Raw genomic sequence first — 19,621 nt, forward strand, 5'->3', positions numbered from 1 at the left:
AGTTGTGAGCCATTGGTCTGACTTGGCTCATCTCACAACCTGATTTTGTGGTTGCACATTCCAGGGGAATTAGGAGCAGTGTCACATTGGTTCTGCAGTTCCGTGCTGATTCATCTGCCAAGGAATACTGGTGAAGACTAATCTCTTTCCAGTCTGCATAACTTTCACATGCTTTTAGTCTGCACAGAAGCTAGCACTGAAATATACATGCCAATACATATATTTAACACATTGCCTCTCCAAATATGTATTTCTAAATGCATTTTATGTCAAAACACAATATTTTGATGGGCCCGCTTTCTTTATTTCTCTAGCCAAGTACTGCATAGTTACAGTGCTCCAAATTAAGTATGTCTGTTGCTGGGAAATCCAGCTCATTTTGGGGCTCAATCAAGTTCCAGGGTGTGTATTTTGCATCTGCAAGTCGAGCTATGGGCTGTACCCAGAACTCCGGGAACATTTTTGAGCATTTCCTTTTGGAAGGTTCTACAACCTTGCACTTATTTCTGAGCCATTTCCACAAATTATGCAAATTCAGCCATCATTTGTGCAAATCCACCTGTAAAGTATGTGGAAGGCTCAGAAATGGGCACAAATTGCAGAACCTTCCCCCCAAAACGCACATCGTTCCTGGAAAATCCGCAACCTGGCCTGACTCACTGCAGATCGACTTGGGCTCCACAGCTGGAATCAAAACAAAATTTGGGGAGAGGGGGAGGCTTGCCTGGGGAAACCCATCAACCTCCACCCCCTGCACACAGATTCCTCTGGCATCCCTATTCCAACGTAAATATTTGCCTGGTAACAAAATTCAAATATCCATATTCACCTGGGAGGTACAGATCAGGTCCATTTTCATTGGAATTTTCACAAAGATCAAATTAATCAACCATCCCTAGTCATTAGTAACCTTCCTCTTGAGGAAGCCCTGCTAAGGTTGGATGCTATTCGAAAGCCACTGCTTTAGAATCATCAAATATGCACAGAACAGGAGAGGTGCCAGGAGGTTTGGTTTCTGATACATTGAACCCTTTCTTTGAGCCTTTGTTTATTCATAGAATAGTAGAGTTGGAAGGGGCTATAAGGCCATCGAGTCCAATACCCTGAGAACAGCAGTATTTCACGACTATGAAAGGCATTTTCCCCAATGCATTAGCTTTCCCATCCAACAAGCATAAGCATACTGGGGATAGCTGTGACCCAAAGGCTTTTGAAACTTCAGAAGGTTAATCAGAGTGAAGATTGTGGAGGTCAGTAGGTTCTGAATGATGATGATCAGCAGCCCAGCAAATACTTGACTTTATGCCAACCAGCCTGAAAAATCCAATACCACACATCGTCCTAAGTGGCTGAGGGCACGCTCAAAACATTTTCAGAGTGGAGCTTGATTGCCTGCATGCTGGGATGTATTGGAAAAGCAAGGGGGTGAACGCAGGAGGCTGTTCTCTCATCCATATGATCTTCTTTCCATGAGCATTCATCATGGGCCTTGCTAGTTCATTAACAAGGCATTGTGGTGCTGTTTTTGTTAAATGTGCACACAATAAGAAGATGCCTGAGGTGCCGCCTGCGTCTCTCTGTGAGTCCCTTGCTGGGGTTTATAATCTGCCAAACATCAGGAGTTTGCATAGAAGGCCTTGAGCAGAAATGGGGTCCGTCCGCCATCCCCTCCCCTGTCAGGACAAAAGGATCAATTGGAGCCCTTTGGAATGGGGTGTAAGCATGAATACAACAGCAACTTGGCAGTAGTGTCAGTAGGCAAAGGGTAATAACAGCAGATGTACTGAATGCAACCTGGGAAAGAATGAAAAAGAGGCATTCTGATGAAATGGCTAGAACAGCCTCCCCCAGATGCTTCCTAGATGTGTTGAACTCCAGGGTTGTTGGCCATGCTGGCTGGGCCTGGGAATGATGGGAGTTCCAGTCCAACATATTAGGAGGCCACTGGATTGAAGAAGACTGGGACAGGTTGGAGGATTTGAACAGCTATCCGTTGACCTAGTCTACCTCACAGGCTTGTTGCAAGGATAAAAGTGGGAACTCACCACACCATCCTGACTTCTTTGGAGGAAGGATATAATGCAAGAACAAATCAAGAAGTGGATGTGACTCTAGCCATCCACTCCTCATTGGACTGCAGCATCTCAGAGTCTTCTGCCTGTGCAGTGTCTTCTTAGCAGACTCAAGTTTAGAGCAATCTATCTGAGGTTCCAGAATTTCAGCAGCAACACCTTCCAAATTGCAGCCCAGCTTCCTACATTCCTTTCTATCGCAGGCATCAGTTTCCATCTTGTTTCCATCTCTTAGTCATCACCAGGTCGAGATCCAGTTCTAGTTCTTTGTCCTACCTGGGGAAATGGGTTGGCGTTCTTGAAATTACAAGTCGGCGACACCAGACAAGATGCTGCTTTGGAAAATCCCCTTCTGAACTTTGCTGCTGACCTAATTTATGAGTTTAAACCCCTTGTCTTCTTTTCCCTTCTTTGAGTCCATTCCATGATTAATTTAGCGCCACCAAATTTCCTTTACCAGCCACAGAGCAGAAAACACATTTCTGAGCTTATTAATCTCCGCTCCGGACCCATTTACAGAGGGCTAAATGAGGGAGAAGCTATTTGCTCGCTTTGTTCTAAAACGCGGACACTTCTGGAATTGTAAAGCATCCAGGGCAATAAAAATCATTAAGTAGAAAGCAGGGAGCAGAAAGGATGGATCCCCACAGATGCTTTAGTTCCAACATTTCTAAAATCTTCCATGTATCAAACAAATACCAATGGGGAAAATCTGGGCCCAACACAGGGGTTTGTTTAGAAATATCATATTGCATCTTCTTTTCTTAGCATAGACTTGTGAAACCACACTGAGAAGAGGTGGCACTCTCACCCTTCCCTTGTAATTATTGGGCCATTTGTGTGCGTGCAGGGGGATAAACATTCATCTTGAACTATTGATTTAGGAGAAATTAGAAGATGGGGCATAGCCCAGTGATTGAGCACATCCTTTACATGTAGGAAGTCCCAGGTCCAGTCTCAGACATCCATGGTTTGTTTCTTTCTTTCAAAGGAGCAGTGAACAGATGATGTGAAAGATTTCTGCTAGGTAGTGATGGCCACCAGTTTGGATGGCTTTAAAAGGGGGTTGGAGGAATTCCTGCAGGAAAAAGCTATCAATGGCTACTAGCCCTGATGGTTGTTTGCTATCTCCAGTATTCAAGGCAGTAAGCCTGTGTGCACCAGTTGCTGGGGAACATGGGCGGGAGGGTGCTGTTGTACCATGTCCTGCTTGTTCATCCCTGGCCACTGTGTGAACAGAGTGCTGGACTAGATGGACCCTTGGTCTGATCCAGCATGGCACTTGTTATACCTGGGGGGGGGGGCGGGTTTAACAGATGGCTCAGGCCAAGGTGAACCTCCTGAAACATGCATCAGGATGATAGCCAACAATTCTAAGGTATGGCAGGTTTTCACACACTACAGACAGATTGTTCCACACAACAGTTTAGAAATCTGGGTTAGATCTACTCTACTGCTTTATAGCAGTATCGATGTGCAGTTATAACTGTTGGAGCGCAATTCATGTTCTGCTTTGATAGTGCTATTCCTTGCTTTTTTTATTCCCCATTTGTAATGATTTGACACAAAGGCCATAGCTAGACCTAAAGTTTATCCCTGGATCGTCCAGGGGTCAAACCTGTTCATCTAGGTGACACACAGGGGACCCAGTGCTCAGGCAGGGGCAAACCCTGGAGCATCCCAGGATAAACCTGAGGTCTAGCTGCGGCCAAAGTGAAGATCTGACCCAAGTCTGGTGCAAAATGGAGTTCTATCTTTGCATTATCTCACAAACATAACCGAGACACCTCCCTTACCTATGCATTTGATGGCACTTGTCTCCGCTAAACACTAATTTCTTCACCTGCCTGCAGTTTCCAGTTTGTACATCTCTTGGGATCAAGGAAGACAGGAGAAGTGACTTCAGGAATTGGCTTCCACCCCTCGGAGAGAAGTAAATAATCACCCAGTTATTTACTTCGTAACCACCCAGAGAACTTCAACTATGGGGCAGTATAGAAATGTAAGAAATGAAATAATAATAATAATAATAATAATAATAATAATAATAATAATAATAATACTCTCCCAAATTACAAGCATCTTCAGTGTAATGACTACCATAGAAGATAGTTGCTAGAGATCAGCATCACAGAGCCTGGTGTTGATAGTACCATCAAGGACGTTTTTAATGATGGATCAAGGACATCTCTGGCTGGCTGTTGATGAGATGAGTTGTTTAAACAGTGTGAGTGACAATCTTGGCATGCAAAAGTAGCACTGCACAAAGAAGAGAGTGAAGGAATGGATGTGTGTCAGTGCAAGGAAGAAACTCAGTCGCCTTCCACTTTTTCTGAAAATAAAAGTTTTCTGGGAAGATGAACATAAAGCTAAAAGAATAGAATGAAACACCAAAATAACAATTACAATAATAACAAAAAGAAAGCCAAAAAAGCCACATGTAAATAATATATAAAATATATAAAAAATAACCATCAAATCTAAAATGCCTGGGAGAAAAGAAAGATCTATGCTTAATGCTGGAAAAAAGATAACAAGGCAAGCATCAGGCCAGCCTCCTTGGGCAGGAACTCCATAAGTGGGGTGCCACAACTGGGGATGTCCTCTCTCTTGTAGATACCCACCTGGTTTCATTTGGTGGGGGTAATTGGAGAAAGACCTTCAAAGATGGCATTAGGGTCAAAACAAGTAGATATGGGAGGAGTTGTTCCTCTAGATCAGGGATAGGAAATTGGGTCTCCTGGGTGCCAATATGCCCATGGAATTCTATCTTAGAACCCACTAAGGTCTCCTAAGCCTCTCACTTCGGGGGGAAATTAATTATCCTTTGTGCCTAGCCATGCCATCCATGGTGGCTATTTAGTTGTAGTGTCAGGACAGTTCCTCAAATTGCCAAGTGGATCCATGGGCCCCAAAATGTTGCCTACTTCTGCTTTAGATACTCTGACCCAAACTGTGTATGGCTTGGAAGGTGAACACCAAGTCATTGAATTGGGCCTGGAAATGGACTTGAACCCAGTGCAGCACCCAGATGAAGCACTGGCATCGAATGGTCATATCAACCAGTGCTGGCTAGCAACCTAGCAACTCTGTTTCGAACTAACTGAAGCTTCTGAGACCCACCCTATGAATGGTTTTGGTAGATACAACACATTGCAGTAATCCAACTGCAATCAACAACATTGGCCCTACTTTTCATTGTTTAGACTACCTTCCTGCTTGCCAGTCTAGGAAGAGGAGATTCAAGGCTTGCGGTATAGAAGAGAGAATTTTGCTAGATGCAGCTTGTTATGGAGGGATAGGGAAAGCTACATGTCCCAAAAATTTCTTACCTTACTGACAGTTAAAAGTACAGGAACATAAGAACATAAGTAGAGCCGTGCTGGATCAGACCAAGGGTCCATCTAGTCTAGCACCCTGTTCACACAGTGGCCAACCAGTTGTCAACCAGGAACCCACAAGCAGGACAAGGGTGCAACAGCACGCTTCCACCCGAGTTCCCCAGCAACTCGGGGAAGCCTCTGAGACTGGAAGAAGCACATAGCCTTCTGCTCCAGGAATTTATCCAATCCCCTTTTTAAAGCCATCCAAATTTTAAAGCCATCACTATATCTTGTGGGAGCAAATTCCATTGTTTAACAATGTGCTGTGTGGAACTATAAGGGTCCTATTGAGTCCAATGGGGCTTACACCAAAGATAGTGTGCATAGGGTTGAGTCCTTTGCAACATGACCTTTCATATTCTGTATCGTTTGCACCCACCAAAATTGAGCAAAAATCAGGAGGAGCTCTTACAATTTCAGAATCCCTGCCAAATGGCCATCCAGTGTCTAGAGGCTGTTTTGGGATGGGTGAGGGCGAACTACCTGAAACTTAATCCAGACAAGATGGAGGTACTGTGGGTTGGGAGACCAACTACTGTGGATGGAGGTTTACAGCTGGTCTTAAATGGGTTCACACTCTCCCTAAAAGACCAAGTATGCAGTTTGGGAGTCCTCCTGGACTCTGAGCTAATTGGGGAAGCCCAGGTGGCTGCTGCATTCGGGAGTGTATTCTACCAGCTTAGGGTGGTTTGCCGGCTGCAGCCCTATCTGAAGAGGGCAGACCTTGCCTCAGTTATCCACACAGTAGTCACATCCAGGCTGGACTACTGAAATGTGCTGTACATGGGGCTGCCCTTGAAGACGGTTCGGAAACTTCAACTGGTGCAGAATGTGGCCAGTCAAGTACTGGCAGGGGCAAGGTGACTGGATCATACAATGCCTATATTGCACCAGTGGGAGGCTCTAGGGAAAACTGGCAAACCCCCCAAGGGCAGGATTTCCCTGCAACAGCCATCCCTGGGAAGAACAATTATGGTGGGACAGAGGATTAGCAACTATTGTCTCATGGCTCCTGGGTACATCAAGTTGTTGGGAATGCATGTCTGAAGCCTAGACTTTACACCTTCTCTGTTCTAGGTAGTGCCTAAGGTGGAAGGGGAAATGACACTCAAATCTCATTCAGGCATTTGATAATGACCCCAGGGACCGTGCAGCTCCTAGGCTATTCCATAACAAAAGAGGTGGGGAAGTCAGTCAGATAATACACTTGTGCTGGAGACTCTGTCTCTGTGCAGCTCACGGATAATTTGAATAACCCCTGTGAATCCCATTAACAGGCAACACGTTTGTTTGAGTTTGAAGTTTCTGGCTTTTGATGTCTCCAGTTTCTGTTTCAAAACCGCCAGCCCACATCCGCCCCCACCCTCAGATTTATTAGATGCTATTTGATAAATTAATTACAGTGGTGATGGTGGTGCACAATTTGAACCCCGCCTGGCACTCGAGTCTGGGTCTTGGGCATTTGATAATGATCTCTGAGGCCATGCGGCTCCTTGGCTATTTCATAATCAAAAAATGTCAATCGGACCATACAGAAATGAGCAAACAGAGGGACAGGCACAGACGGCTCGGGAAAGCATTAATGAAAAGCTGCTGAATTAGAATGGCCCACCTGTGGACGCCGCCGTGCCGTCCGTCAGAATACCAAACATATTCATTACCACCACCGCTGCTTGACTGAGCCTCTGAAGAATGTGTGGGGCTGAGCTCCTGTAGTAGGAGGAAAGGGGTGGTGACACAGTTTGCAAGGATGCCAAGGAAAAGGGAAATATCAATGGGAAAGGGGGAAAGCTGTCCCGCCTTGGAGGAATCCTTTTCATCACAAAGAAATGGCAGCACCCTCTCTCATGTACAGATGGGGTGGGGCAAGTTTGGTCTGGCATCCTGGATTAAAAACAGGAGAGGCACTGAAAAGCAAATACATCCAGAGATCTAAGAATATCAGCACATGGCTGTGTAAATAGGGCTTGAACCCATTGCGGTTCTTGATCTAGGTATCCTGATGGATTTTGGGGAAAGGTTTAACCTTGTGGGCCACTGGTCTTCTGAGAGAGAAACAGGGCCTTCCACTTTTGTGGCCCCATAGATGGGGGGGTTGGGGACGTATGGGGGAATAAATCTCCAGCTGGGAGCACAAAATGCAGTGTCCAGAGTTCCTCTTGGTGGGCTGGCACCTCAGAGCTGTAATTGTCCTTATCTGAAAAGCATCCATGAGCAGCACTACAATGCATAGCAGCACTCCCAGGGGCATTGGGGGGGAAAAGGAAAATAGTGGTGACCAGCTGACAGAAACTAAAATAGCTTCAGGCAGCTCCCAAACCTACTTTCAATTCCCTGCCCCTGGAAAATGGTGAGGAGACCATGTCTCACCACCTCCTGCCAAATTCAAGGCAAAGGAATGTTTAATCCAGCACCAGAAGAGAGACAAGCCACACCAACCAAGGACACCTCCTTGCATCTGACAGGCCTGAGCAGGTCATGCGATACTCCCTGATCCCCATGAAGGCTTCTGGGCCAAGCTTGCTCACTGGTTTAAGCAACTAGGTGTTTTGTTCTTGCTGTATTCAGAATTGCAGACCATCTTCTCCATCTTTCCCAGCTCCTGACTTTTCCTCACACACCCGTGCCTGCCCAGAAACTGAGTCTGGCAACAATTTAGATTGCAAGCAGGGGGTCATTTCATCTTCAGTACAAATTCCATATCCCTGTAAGAACTAGTGCTGGGTGAATTTATCCCCATCAGAAATCGTAATGTGCTCATCAAGTTACAAACGCCTTGGTCCAAGCCTGGATGAAAGTTCTCAATTCTTTTGAGATTGCGTTGTGTATAAATGACTCATGCATGCTTGTCAACAAAGTGCATCATGGGGACAGTACCATGGCATCATGCTATGTGTTATTATGTTATGCATCAATTCAACATGCCCCCCCCCCCGGATTGGCTGTTTTCACGTGCACTATTGTTTAGCCTACAGTCAGTATGGAGGTGCTAGAGCCAGAGGGAGTGGCTGTGGGATAAGTGGGCCAAGTAAGCGTTGCGTAAGAGGGACCGCCATCTTCCAAAGCCCAGATCTCCTCCTTGCCACCAGCTGCCCTGGGTTGTGCTTTCCCCAACCCATTCACACACACAACTTTCCCTTCTTTAATAGGAAGCTACCTTAAACTGAGCAAGACCATTAGTCCATCTAGGCCAATATTGTCCACACTGTGTCCTGTCCGACTTGGTTCAAGGCACCCAGAGGTGCTAAAGTGAGCAAGGCACACGCAGGGATGGATTTAGCACGTCAGGTCAAGGCCAGGCCAATTTAAGGTGCTGAATAGCCAGGGACGTTAGACTAGGCAGGGTCTTCCAGGACGTTGGACAGCTCCAAGTTAGCTGAGACTCAAGCAAGGAGAGCTCTTGACTCAACTAGAGTCAATGGCTTTCTGAATCCTTATAAAGGCCAGGAGCTCAAGACCTGCACTTAACTCCACCCCTTCAAAGCAGCAGTTTGTTTCTTAAAGGGCTACTGCCCAATTTGTAGCCACTGGCTCCTATGGGGTGGGGGTGGTGAAGGCTGCAATGGAATCAATTGGAGGCAGATCCTCTGATCTGGTAGGCTCTGGAACAGCAGGGGTTGGATTAATGGAGGGTGCTCTTCAGAGCCAGAGGATGGGTCAAGGCTGGGGGAACGTGACACACAAGCAGCAGCTTTCCAGGGTTTCAGGCAGGAATTCTTGCAGCTCTACCTGGAGATGCTGGGGGATCGAATCTAGGACCTTCTGCATGAAAACCAGGCAATGGAGGCTGGTGGCTCCAATTTTGGTGGGGCTGTGAAACCATCTGGGTTTCCACCAAAACTAGCCAGAATCTAAAGAAGCTATCCAAGTTGCTGAATATATTTTGGGGACTGGTTTTGGGACCTTGAAGGTTCTGGCTGGTTCTGACAAAAATCCAGAATGGATATATATCCCCTCTGAAATCAGAAGCACCAGCCTCCACTGGATGCAGGTGCTTTACCACTTTGCCACACCCCTTCCCCTCACAATGCCACCCACCTACGTCCAGGTTTAAAACACACTTTTACTTACCAAGTAGTAGATAATAACCTACATTGCTGTTTGTGTTGTTTTGTTGTTGTTGTTTGTATTTTGTTTCAAATGCCAAAAGATTTCAAATTCAAACTTTTACATTGATTGGTTTGGAAAAGAGCAACTAAAGGCTTAAAGTGACAAAAAGTCAGGAGTATGAGCATTCGGAAAGTAAAGGGTTGAACTGACCGATGTCAGGGCCAATGCAGAAATGATGGAATTTAGCTGCTTGGTCCTGTAAACTGGATAAGTGTAATATGAAGATGACAACCTCAGTTGGAGTAACAAAAATACTGAAGTGGTTAAAGGACCACCCAGGCTCCATACACATCTAGGAATTGCAAACATAGATTTGGGTCACATCCCAAATCAAGATTCAATAAACAATGACAAATAAAATGATGGCTGTGGTCCTAACGATTTTGATGGATCCCAGGAAGATGTGTCAAGGTAGCTTCAGACAACCCAGGTAACTAAATTCAAGTAAGTGAGCTAAGCATCCTCTGTACTGAAGCACTGAGTTCTTTGACAAATGACAGATAACTCTAATCACCCAGTCAGCCATTATGCCATGTGCAGCAGCTAAACCTCCTGATGCATGATGGTGTGATAGGGTGACACCATGACACAGTGGCAATATATAACTTGTTTTCAGAACTCGGAGAGAACTGGGCAAAAGGGAAATAAGAGACAGGAAAAGAAGTTGTGTGACTGTAACTAAACTGTAGGTGTGAACATGCACATGCATCTGAGGCCTCTATAGCAGCATCATATGTTCCTGCGCATGCACAATTCCGACATTGTTGATCTGCAGCCAGGGAAAGGGTGGGCCTGCTAAATTAGCCAGAAGTGTGTTGACTCCACAACATGTCACCACCTCCAGGGTGCCTCCACTGTGGCACCCCGGTTGTGGAATGACCCCCAGAGAGGTCTGCCTGGCGCCTACACTGTACTGCTTTCGTCGCCAGCTGAAGACCTTTTTATTCTCTCAATATTTTAACACTTAATTTTAACTTAAATTTAAATCTTACTGTTTTAACTCTGTATTTTAATCTTATATCAATTTTGCTGTGTGGTTTTATCCTGGTTGTGCTTTTTATACTGTATTTTGTAATTGTGCTTTTAACCTGTTGGATTGTTTCATTGTGGTTTTAATTTTTGTGAACCGCCCAGAGAGCTTCGGCTATCGGACAGTATAAAAATGTAATAAATAAAATAAATAAATAAATAAATAAATAAATAAATAAATAAATAGGATAATCTGATCATGAATGTGCCACTCATTCCCTCCCTCCCAAATTTCATTTGAAGCAATCCTAGTTCAGTGTGTTAAGTGCCATCTTGGAAACAAACAGTTTAATATTTGCTCAGAGCATGCAAAAGATAGTCAAGCCTAAGCTCAGTAGAGGAACAGCAGAAACAGAAGGAGGGGACAGATTAAAAGGCAGAGAAAGAAAAGGGAGGAAACTGATCCTAATGGAGGTTTTGCTTCTCTCTAGAATCTGCTGCAAGAGAAGAAACAATCGCAATTGCCATCTCCTCATTGGTCATGACAAATGCAAAGGAACTCAGAGAGCTTCGGCAAGAACCTAATCACTTTTCCAGCAAATGAGGCGTGAAAGCTATTGTCAAAAATCATGATGTCCGAAGTGCTTGCTGCCACTTTATCTTCCTCGATTAGAGAACTCCAGAAGGTTTGGGGTGAATGTAGAGAGAGTCTGTGAACAGATCAGCCCTGATCCATCCACCACCAAAAGGAGGTGATAGCCCAAAGGCATGTCTGGGCTTCTGGGGCCAACTTGGTGATGAGAACAGTGCAGGGCCCTGTAGTCAGAGCTCAGTGGCTAAAGTTCAAAATCATGGGCAACAATCCTGCAGCTGAAGCAGAAGGAGCAAGTTGTCTCAACACTGACCTGGTGGAATATGGAGGTCTATGTGGAAGCCATGCCCTATGAGTGAGGATGCCACAGACACTTGACTGGGTCCAAGAGTCCAACACTCTCCTGTGTCTGGACCCACCCTGGACCCAGTCAGGTACACCCCGATGTGTTCACAGATGCTCTGGTGGAGCGATTGTGTGCCCATTGAGCACCTGGCAGCCATTTCCCCCATTCCAGATGCTCCACTTTGCACAACAATGGATGCTCCTGAAATTACGTAATTCCTCTGCTGCATAAACGTCAGCCGTAAAGGCCCCATTTACGCAATGGGGGAATGCACAGTTTCCGTAGCCCCTGCCATTGTACATAATGCAGTCTCTGTTAATTGTGCATTTCCTTCATTGTGTAAAGGGTGGTCATAATGGCACTATTTATGCAAGAATAAAGGCTGCCATTTGCACAACTGCACAATTTCTAGTCCAAGGGCAGGCAGCTGTCAAAGGAAGCAGGGCAAGCATCCAGTGGATGGGTGAGTTTGCCCACCCCTATGACTCTGAGTGCTGCACCTGGTCAGTTAAAACAGTGCCTTTTTTATGCATCTGTTGGCTTCTTCTAGGCAGTGTTTCACATATTGGTTCGACATTGCAAAACTAGGTAAGTTCGCACTAAAATGTTATTTGAGCAAAATTCTTCTGTAGCATCGCACTGACACTGCTACCAGTGGGAACATTTTCTTTCCCAATTTTGTTCCAATAGATCATTTCATGTCTCACAGACATGGCCAGATCATACTATCCCTGGGCCGATGTGACTAATCCCACAAAGCCTTGCTTCTTGGGCTACCAATTGCCCTTTCCAAATCGACTGACTTCAGCCTCCAATCTGGTGAGTTCAGAATGCAAAAAGGTGTGCTGTCAGTTCCATGCTCTCTTCCGTGGGAGAGAGAGAACCTGGAGCAGACGTGGAGCTGAAACAGCTTGGAAGGGTGGATTAAAGGGCATGTATACAGATATGCTCTGACAGGTGAAATCAGTTGCTTTTATGGGATGGTGCTCAGCAGGAGAGCAACAGCACCAACTGTATCAGGCTGTGGAGCAAAGAGAAACATGTATAGGGGAAAACACACACACATACAAAGACAATGAATAGCAATGGAGAAAGGGCTAGGTTCAGTCCCTGCACCTCCAGTGTAAAGGAACTTGGTTTGCAGTCACTGTCTGACATCCTGGAGAATTCAGAGTAGACAACACTGGGCTAGATGAAAAAAGAGTCAGATCTGGTACAACACAGGTTCCTATGGAGATGGAGGATGAAAAGACCCTGGAGGTATAATAAGATGACTGGAGGCTGTGATTCCACTCTGGTGGAGCTGTGATTCCACTCTGGGCTTTAGTTAGAACCAGCCAGAACTTAAAAAGAGCCATCAGAGATGCTAAACCTATTTTGAGGATGGGGTTCAGAACCTTGGATAGCTCCTTTAAAGTTCTGGCTTGCCCTGGCTAAAAACTAAAATGAATTGATAGCCCCATCAAAAACGGAGCCACCAGCTGTGTGTCTGCTCGGTACTGCTGCCTGAGCCCTAACTGCAGACAGGCCACTTTGAAGCTCCTACTCCTCCATGTCCTTGGCGTTCCTTATCTTTAAACTGGACTTAGACTGGAGAGCCCATCAAATGGAAGATGTCTTCAAATAGAAGACTTTCCTCTGACAGCCCCTTTATAAAGAGAAATGTCCTTGGTCACCCTAGATGGAGCGTCTGCGGTCCAGTGGTAGAAGGCCCCAGGTTCAATCCCCAGCATCTCCAGGTAGGGCTGGACAAATTCCTGCCTGAAACCCTTAGCTGTGGCCAATCAATGTCGACAAGACTGGACTAGATGGACCAATGTCTATCTCACTTTAAGGTGGCTTCCTATGTTCCTCTGTATTGTCTACACTGACTCGAAGCAGCTCTCCAGGATTTCTGGCAGGATTCTTTCCTAGCCCTACCTGGAGAAGCCATGGATTGAACCTGGGTCCCGCTGCAGGCAAAACATGTGTTTTAATGCCGAGCTATGGTCCCTTCGTACGCCTTGGACATCCCTCTTGCAATATAGACTCTTGCATATAATGCAGAAATATCACTATGTGAAATTGGATTTTTTGATTACAGGCGGTCGAAAGCACCAGCCCTTGAATACATTTTCTTGCTCTTATTTCAGTACACCTTGTTCTCTAGTCATCTCACCCAAACGCCAGGAGACAAGAAAGAACTCAAATAACATTCAAATCAACAAGAAAGGATAAGCAGATAAGGAACGGTCAAGCGTTTGTGCATTCCCCTTCTGCGTTGAGACAAAAGCCTGTGATGCTGATGGACTTAATTCCGACCTCAATTATTGCTGGCGCCTTTTCCTTGTGAACTGGTTTGACCTTTCCCACAGCCACAGCCCACCCTCCCTGCTCACAAGGGCTATCTCTTTTATTTAATTCCAAAGCCTTGCCAGGTGTTTGGAATGTCCCTTCCCAATCTCTCAAAATTATTTTAACTCAAAGGCTTCTGCAGCTTCAGTCAGGGTTTGATTTATGCCTGGAATCCCTCCGTCTGGCCAGGCTTGAGTGGTTCCCTTTAATGACACACGGATTGCTTGTCAGGCGGCTGTCCGTGGCACGGTCGGTGTTTGGAACACACCGTAATTGCTTCATTTATACGCTCACATGTACAAGTGAGCATGACTAATCTAAAGAAATGTCTCTATTTTTAAGGCTATTCCCTCTTCCCCCCCTCTTTCCCTCTATAAACATTAAAAACGATGAACAAGACTGTAAATATGGTCTCCAGCATCAAGAACAGGTGGTACTAATGGCTGTTAAAGCATCCCTGAAGGAAGAGAATGGAAATCCACCATAAATTATTGAGTGTTCCTGCTGCTGGAGAGGGTGGGTGAAATCTTGCTTCCTGTATTGAAAGAGAAAGAGAGAGAGAAAAGAGGAGGATCATTTCAAACAAAGGGCCCATTGTGTGAGCTGAGATTATTTCCAAATTGTTGTGCTTTCCTCTTCCACTGTTCTTTGAAGAACCTTAGGACAACAGAAGAAGAGCTATGCTGCTGGACCTTACCAAGACTCCATCTTGTCCAGTATTCTGTTCATCCCAAAATAGGACATGAGTACAATAGCACCCTCCAAGTTGTGGTCCCCAGTAGGGCTGTGAACCAGCCCCCCAAACCGCTTTGTGGCCCGATCCGGAAATTGTGGATCAGGCCCAAACCGGTTCGGGTCGATCCAATCCTCCCCCGACCTGCTCCGGATTGGATCAAGGTTCACCCACCATTTTGCCCCCCCTTCCCCACTTACTTGCCTCCATGGCAGGTAAGTGGGGAAGGGGGGACAAAATGGGGGGAAATAAGCCCCCTCCCCCCTTACGTGGCTCTGCCATCTGCCACTGCACGGACCGCAGTGGCAGTGGGCAGCGGAGCCAGGTAGCGTCCCCCCCACAACACTTACGTGCCTCCATGGCCTGCTCTTCTGGCTTGAGGTCTGGCCCTCAGTTGAAGCCAGCAGCGGCAGAGCCAGGTAAGCCCCCTCCCCACACACTTACCTGTGTTCGGAGCTCTGGATTGGGGTGAAGCGATCCACTATGTCTCGATCCACTTTGTCTCGATCCACAGCTCCCCTGACCCGATTTGGCTCCACCTTTGGTGGAGGCAAATGGGGCCGCTCCACTCCCACTTCTACGACCTGAAACAGAGTGGAGCACAGCCCTAGACCCCAGCAACTGGTGTACAGAGACATCATGCCTCTGAACCTGGAGGTAAATATAGTCATCAAGACTAGTAGATCTCACTAGCCTTATTCTTCACGAATTTGGCTAACCCCCATTTAAAACCATCCAATTTGGTGACCATCACTACATCTTGTGGTAATGAATTCCATTGTTTAACTATGTGATGTATGAAAAATTACTCAGCATTACTTTTGAGTTGTCCGTACGTGACCAGAGAAATACAACTCCTTCTGCTGGGTCAAAATATCAGGGCCCCTGTGCTGTGCATGTCCAGTGGTATGAGACCACAGTGCTCTTTGTAGATCTGTTAGGTCACACACTTTGAAAGAAATATTAATGCCCCCATTTGGAGGTGTACCTGTTGAGGTGCTGCAAAATGTTAAAACTAAGTGATCCAAAGTCTGGATAGGAATTGAACCTCTCATCTAGTCTTGAACTGGTGGATTGGAGGGAAATGAAGGAAGGATTCAGTCAGGACACCACCATGCAGCTCTGAGCAATGAAGGAAACTGTAGCAAGAGCAATCACACAGAGCAAAGAAACCTCCTTGCATTAGCAGGCCGGAGTCCATCCAATTATATGTCCGGACCCTTAAAACAGCTTTGATGTCAGGTTCTCCTGCTGTTCTGAGCAACTAGAAGGCCTACTTTTGCTGAATACAGACACCCCCTCTCTGGCCTCTAGCAAACCTGGCAGAGCCCCACCACTGGACATGAGACAGACTGGGAAAAGGCCTGAGTGTACAGGGAGCTGGGCTAGCTTTATGTTGTCAGAGAGGGATGTGATAAACAGTTCTTTATCAGATTCTGGCAAGCTTCATCAGGAGATCTAGATTCCTTCCATAATCTTGAACATGAAGGACCATTCACAATCAAATCTCACCTCATGGTACTTTAGACCAAGAGTTTATTTCACACACACACTATTTCTCCACTGAAGTTGTTTCAAGTCATGTCCTCTTGTACAAAATGACGCAACCTAATAGCATGGATTTCGCCATCTTGTCATGGCATCATGGGGCAGAGATACATTTATTATTATTATTGCTACTACTAGTAGTAGTATTCGTATGTCACCCTACATAAAGTAGATCCCAGTATCTTAAACAGCAAATATAAATGAAGAATGCTAAACAAACAGCAAATATAAAAGATGCTAAAATATGCAAGAAACCTATGACACCCCCCAAAAAAAACTAGGCAGCAAAAGTATATATAGTAGGCTAAAACATTTCTCAATTTAAAATGCCAGCGGAAATAAAAGAGTATCTTAAACTGGAAAACATGGTAAGGTGTAGGAACCTCAGCTCTCTTAGAATGTGAAAAAAATACCCCACTTTTGTATGTGTGAAGACTTGCTGGAAGGAACAGTTACTGGGGGTGTGGACTGGTGCTCAGAAGGGTACAGAAAGTATAGAGGTGGGTGGTCAATCTTTGATCATTCCTAAAGAGGAACTTCAATCTGTACGGGAGACGTGCCTCTGTTCTGCAAGCCCTGCTTCTCAATCTCACATATGTTCAGAGTCTGCAATTGCTCAGAAGTGATGAAAACCACTTCACATATCCTCAGAGGCACTCTTGGGTTGGCTTTCCAGACCCTGCACTATAAACCTCAATAAACAAAACTGTATATATCTGTGTCGCTTTTCAAGTTAGAAACATCAAAATGGGCACCATGAGAGCTTTCACATAGGTCCTTATTCATGCCCATTTTGAAGGAAATCCAATCATGCCCTGAATTTTGGGGAATATTTAAAAGATTCCCCCCATTTACAGAAATGCATGTATCTCCGTCATTTTTTCCCCAGATACACACATCTAAGTGGCCACCATGAGAGCTTCCACGTAGATCCTCATTCATGCCCATTTTGAAGGAAATGCCCTGATTTGGGGAAAATATTTAAAGATAAACCTAAATAAGAATCTTCCTCTCAGGTTAAACACTTCAAAAATGAACACATGGAACTTCAATAAATCTTAAACAGGGTGAGCACAGCAGCAATGCAGCTGCCTTTTCATCACGAGGAAGGACTAATGCCCTGAGTCAAAGCAAGACATGCACAAACCGGCCCTCTGAGATGGGCACAGAGGAAGAGAGGCAGCAGGTGGCTATGCCCTTGAAGTGCTGGAAACAAGCATGCCATAGGCTTGTGGGGTTGACCCACCCAGCCATCTACATCTCCCAGGCACCAGGAGGGCAGACAGGCGAGCAGAGGCAGGCAGTAAGGAGCTAGTACATTGCACTCTTGGGTTGGCCTTCCAAACTCTGCACTAGATTGTCCCTATTTCCATCTGTGAAACATTGGAGAGTATGCACCACTTTCCATTATAAGAGCAGGTCAAAGCAGTGAATATGGTTGCACGAGAGACTAAATTATTTTTTACACCTTAACTATTAATCCCTAATGTAACGAAACCCCTCCTACCTCCTTCAGAGGGAGACGTCTCGGTATTAAAGTCACAATCAAATTTACTATAAGACAGTGGAGGCTGGTGGCTCTGATGTCAGCGGTGCTGTGAATCTGCTCTGGGTTTCAATCAGAATCCGCCTGAACTCTATCCAAGGGGCTGAACCCTAAAATAGGTTCATGGCACATTGGACAGCTCCTTTAGAGTTCTGGCTGGTTCTGACTCATACCCAGAGTGGATTCACAGCCCCACTGGTATTGAAGCCACCAGCCTCCACTATGATAAGACAGATATAACATCAAATACATATTGCAGCAAAGGTGGGGGGAAATGAACTATTGTCTGGTACCTCGAAAGCCAAAACTGTCACGGTTCCGAAGAAATTGTTGCTATTCCTACCTTTGTGCTCGAAGATCTGCAATTTCTTCTTCCAGGTCCAACAGACCTGCTGCCTGTTCCATCACCTTCTTGGTGCAGGGCAAGGATTTAAGCTGCAGAACAAGGAGACCGAGGCAGAACTTGGCTCCCATCTCTTCCAGCTCCCGAGTCCCGAGTTGTAAGCCCTGCGTGCAAAACAAAAATGCAGAACCCAACAGGTCTTAGAAAGAAATCACCACATTAGGATCGGGCGAGATCATGACTAGGGATGGATGAGAAATTTGTTTCAGTTTGTTTCTGATCAGGATTTCAGACCAAATGTGGACTTGGATGCAATCTGCGGTGGAAGTCTGAGCTTACAATGTAATGTGCAGAACCTGGAAACATGCATTCGACAGGACACATGCATTTGAAAAATGTGCATGACAAAATGTGTACATTTGGGGGAAAATGTGTACAAATGCACTTCAAGGAATGGGAGAAGAATGCATGCATTTCAAAGATGTGCACAATTGATTTTGCACATTTGGAAAAATGCAGAGGGAAATACACAGATTGTCATGCAACGAGAACAAAGCTTGGACTGAAGTTAGAACAAGGTCCATGATGGGATTCAGGGAACTTTGGCGAGCTCAAGTTTTGCTGATTCCTATTTCCTACACATCCCTAATCAGGATTTGTTACATGTCTCTGCAAAAGCAGAAGCTGTTGCAACCGATAACCCCAATGACTGTATAGCCAGTGGGTTGTTCCATCAGTAGATACCTTCGCTTGGGCTGCCCATTTCAGCTTAAGAATTCTTTGATCATGCCATTATTTGGTGTTGTTCCCTGCTTGTTCCCCCTTCTCCTCAGGGTGCTAAGAACTGGCAAAGACTCCCTTGTAATCATTAGCAGGGGCAGAAATGAACAGGAGGGAGAGCCAAGAGAACATACGCAAATTATGGACAGCTTTGTCAAAATCAATAGGAAAGCAATTACAAGATAAACGCCTAAGAAGGGCTCACCCCCTATTCAGATATTAGTGGTGTTCTGGGATTCACACACATGGAGAGAAAAGAACACCATTTGCAATGGTACCTCTTTCACCTTGAAATCTAAGGCCAGAACAAGATGCTATCATTGAAGCCAGCTTTGAGTGCCTTCTCTCCTTCTCCTTCTCCTCCTCCTCCTCCTCCTCCTCCTTGTACTGTCTAATGATGTGAGGTCCTTGTGCTCTAAGCTAGAGATATATACCAGCGGTCCCCACTTTTTTGGCACCAGGGACTGGTTTCGTGGAAGACAATTTTTCCACGGACCGGGGGGGGGGGGGTTTGAGGGGATGGTTTGGGGAAGGCCCCCCCCGGCCCCCACTCCAGCATCCTGGCTTCGCTTCAACTGGGCGCCCAGCCGAAGCGAAGCCAGGACGCTGGGGCGGGCGAGTGGCTTCGGAACGGCGCGCCCGGAAGTCGCTCTCCCAGAGCGGCTTCCGGCTGGGCACCCCGTTCCAAAGCCGCCCCACCCCACCCCAGCGTCCTGGCTTTGCTTCGGCTTGTGACGTGAGATGGCGCCCCGTGCCCAGGTACACTGGGATGGGGGGGGGGGAAAGCAGCTCATCTGCATGGCCCGGTTCCTAACAGGCCATGGACCGGTACGGCTCCGTGGCCCAGGGGTTGAGGACCCCTGAT

At 46.0% G+C, this 19,621-nt stretch overlaps 1 protein-coding gene across 1 annotated transcript in view; it reads right to left on the reverse strand.

Annotated features, from left to right (window-relative positions):
* The window catches only part of AGBL1 (AGBL carboxypeptidase 1), a 521,226-nt gene that overhangs the window by 122,750 nt on the left and 378,855 nt on the right, over positions 1-19,621 (reverse strand). The window contains exon 22 of the mRNA XM_063142173.1: positions 17,977-18,140. Coding sequence (XP_062998243.1) covers positions 17,977-18,140 — 164 coding nt within the window. The remainder of the gene's footprint in view (positions 1-17,976; positions 18,141-19,621) is intronic.

Source organism: Elgaria multicarinata, chromosome 16 (assembly GCF_023053635.1).
Source record: "Elgaria multicarinata webbii isolate HBS135686 ecotype San Diego chromosome 16, rElgMul1.1.pri, whole genome shotgun sequence".
Lineage (NCBI taxonomy): Eukaryota > Metazoa > Chordata > Lepidosauria > Squamata > Anguidae > Elgaria > Elgaria multicarinata.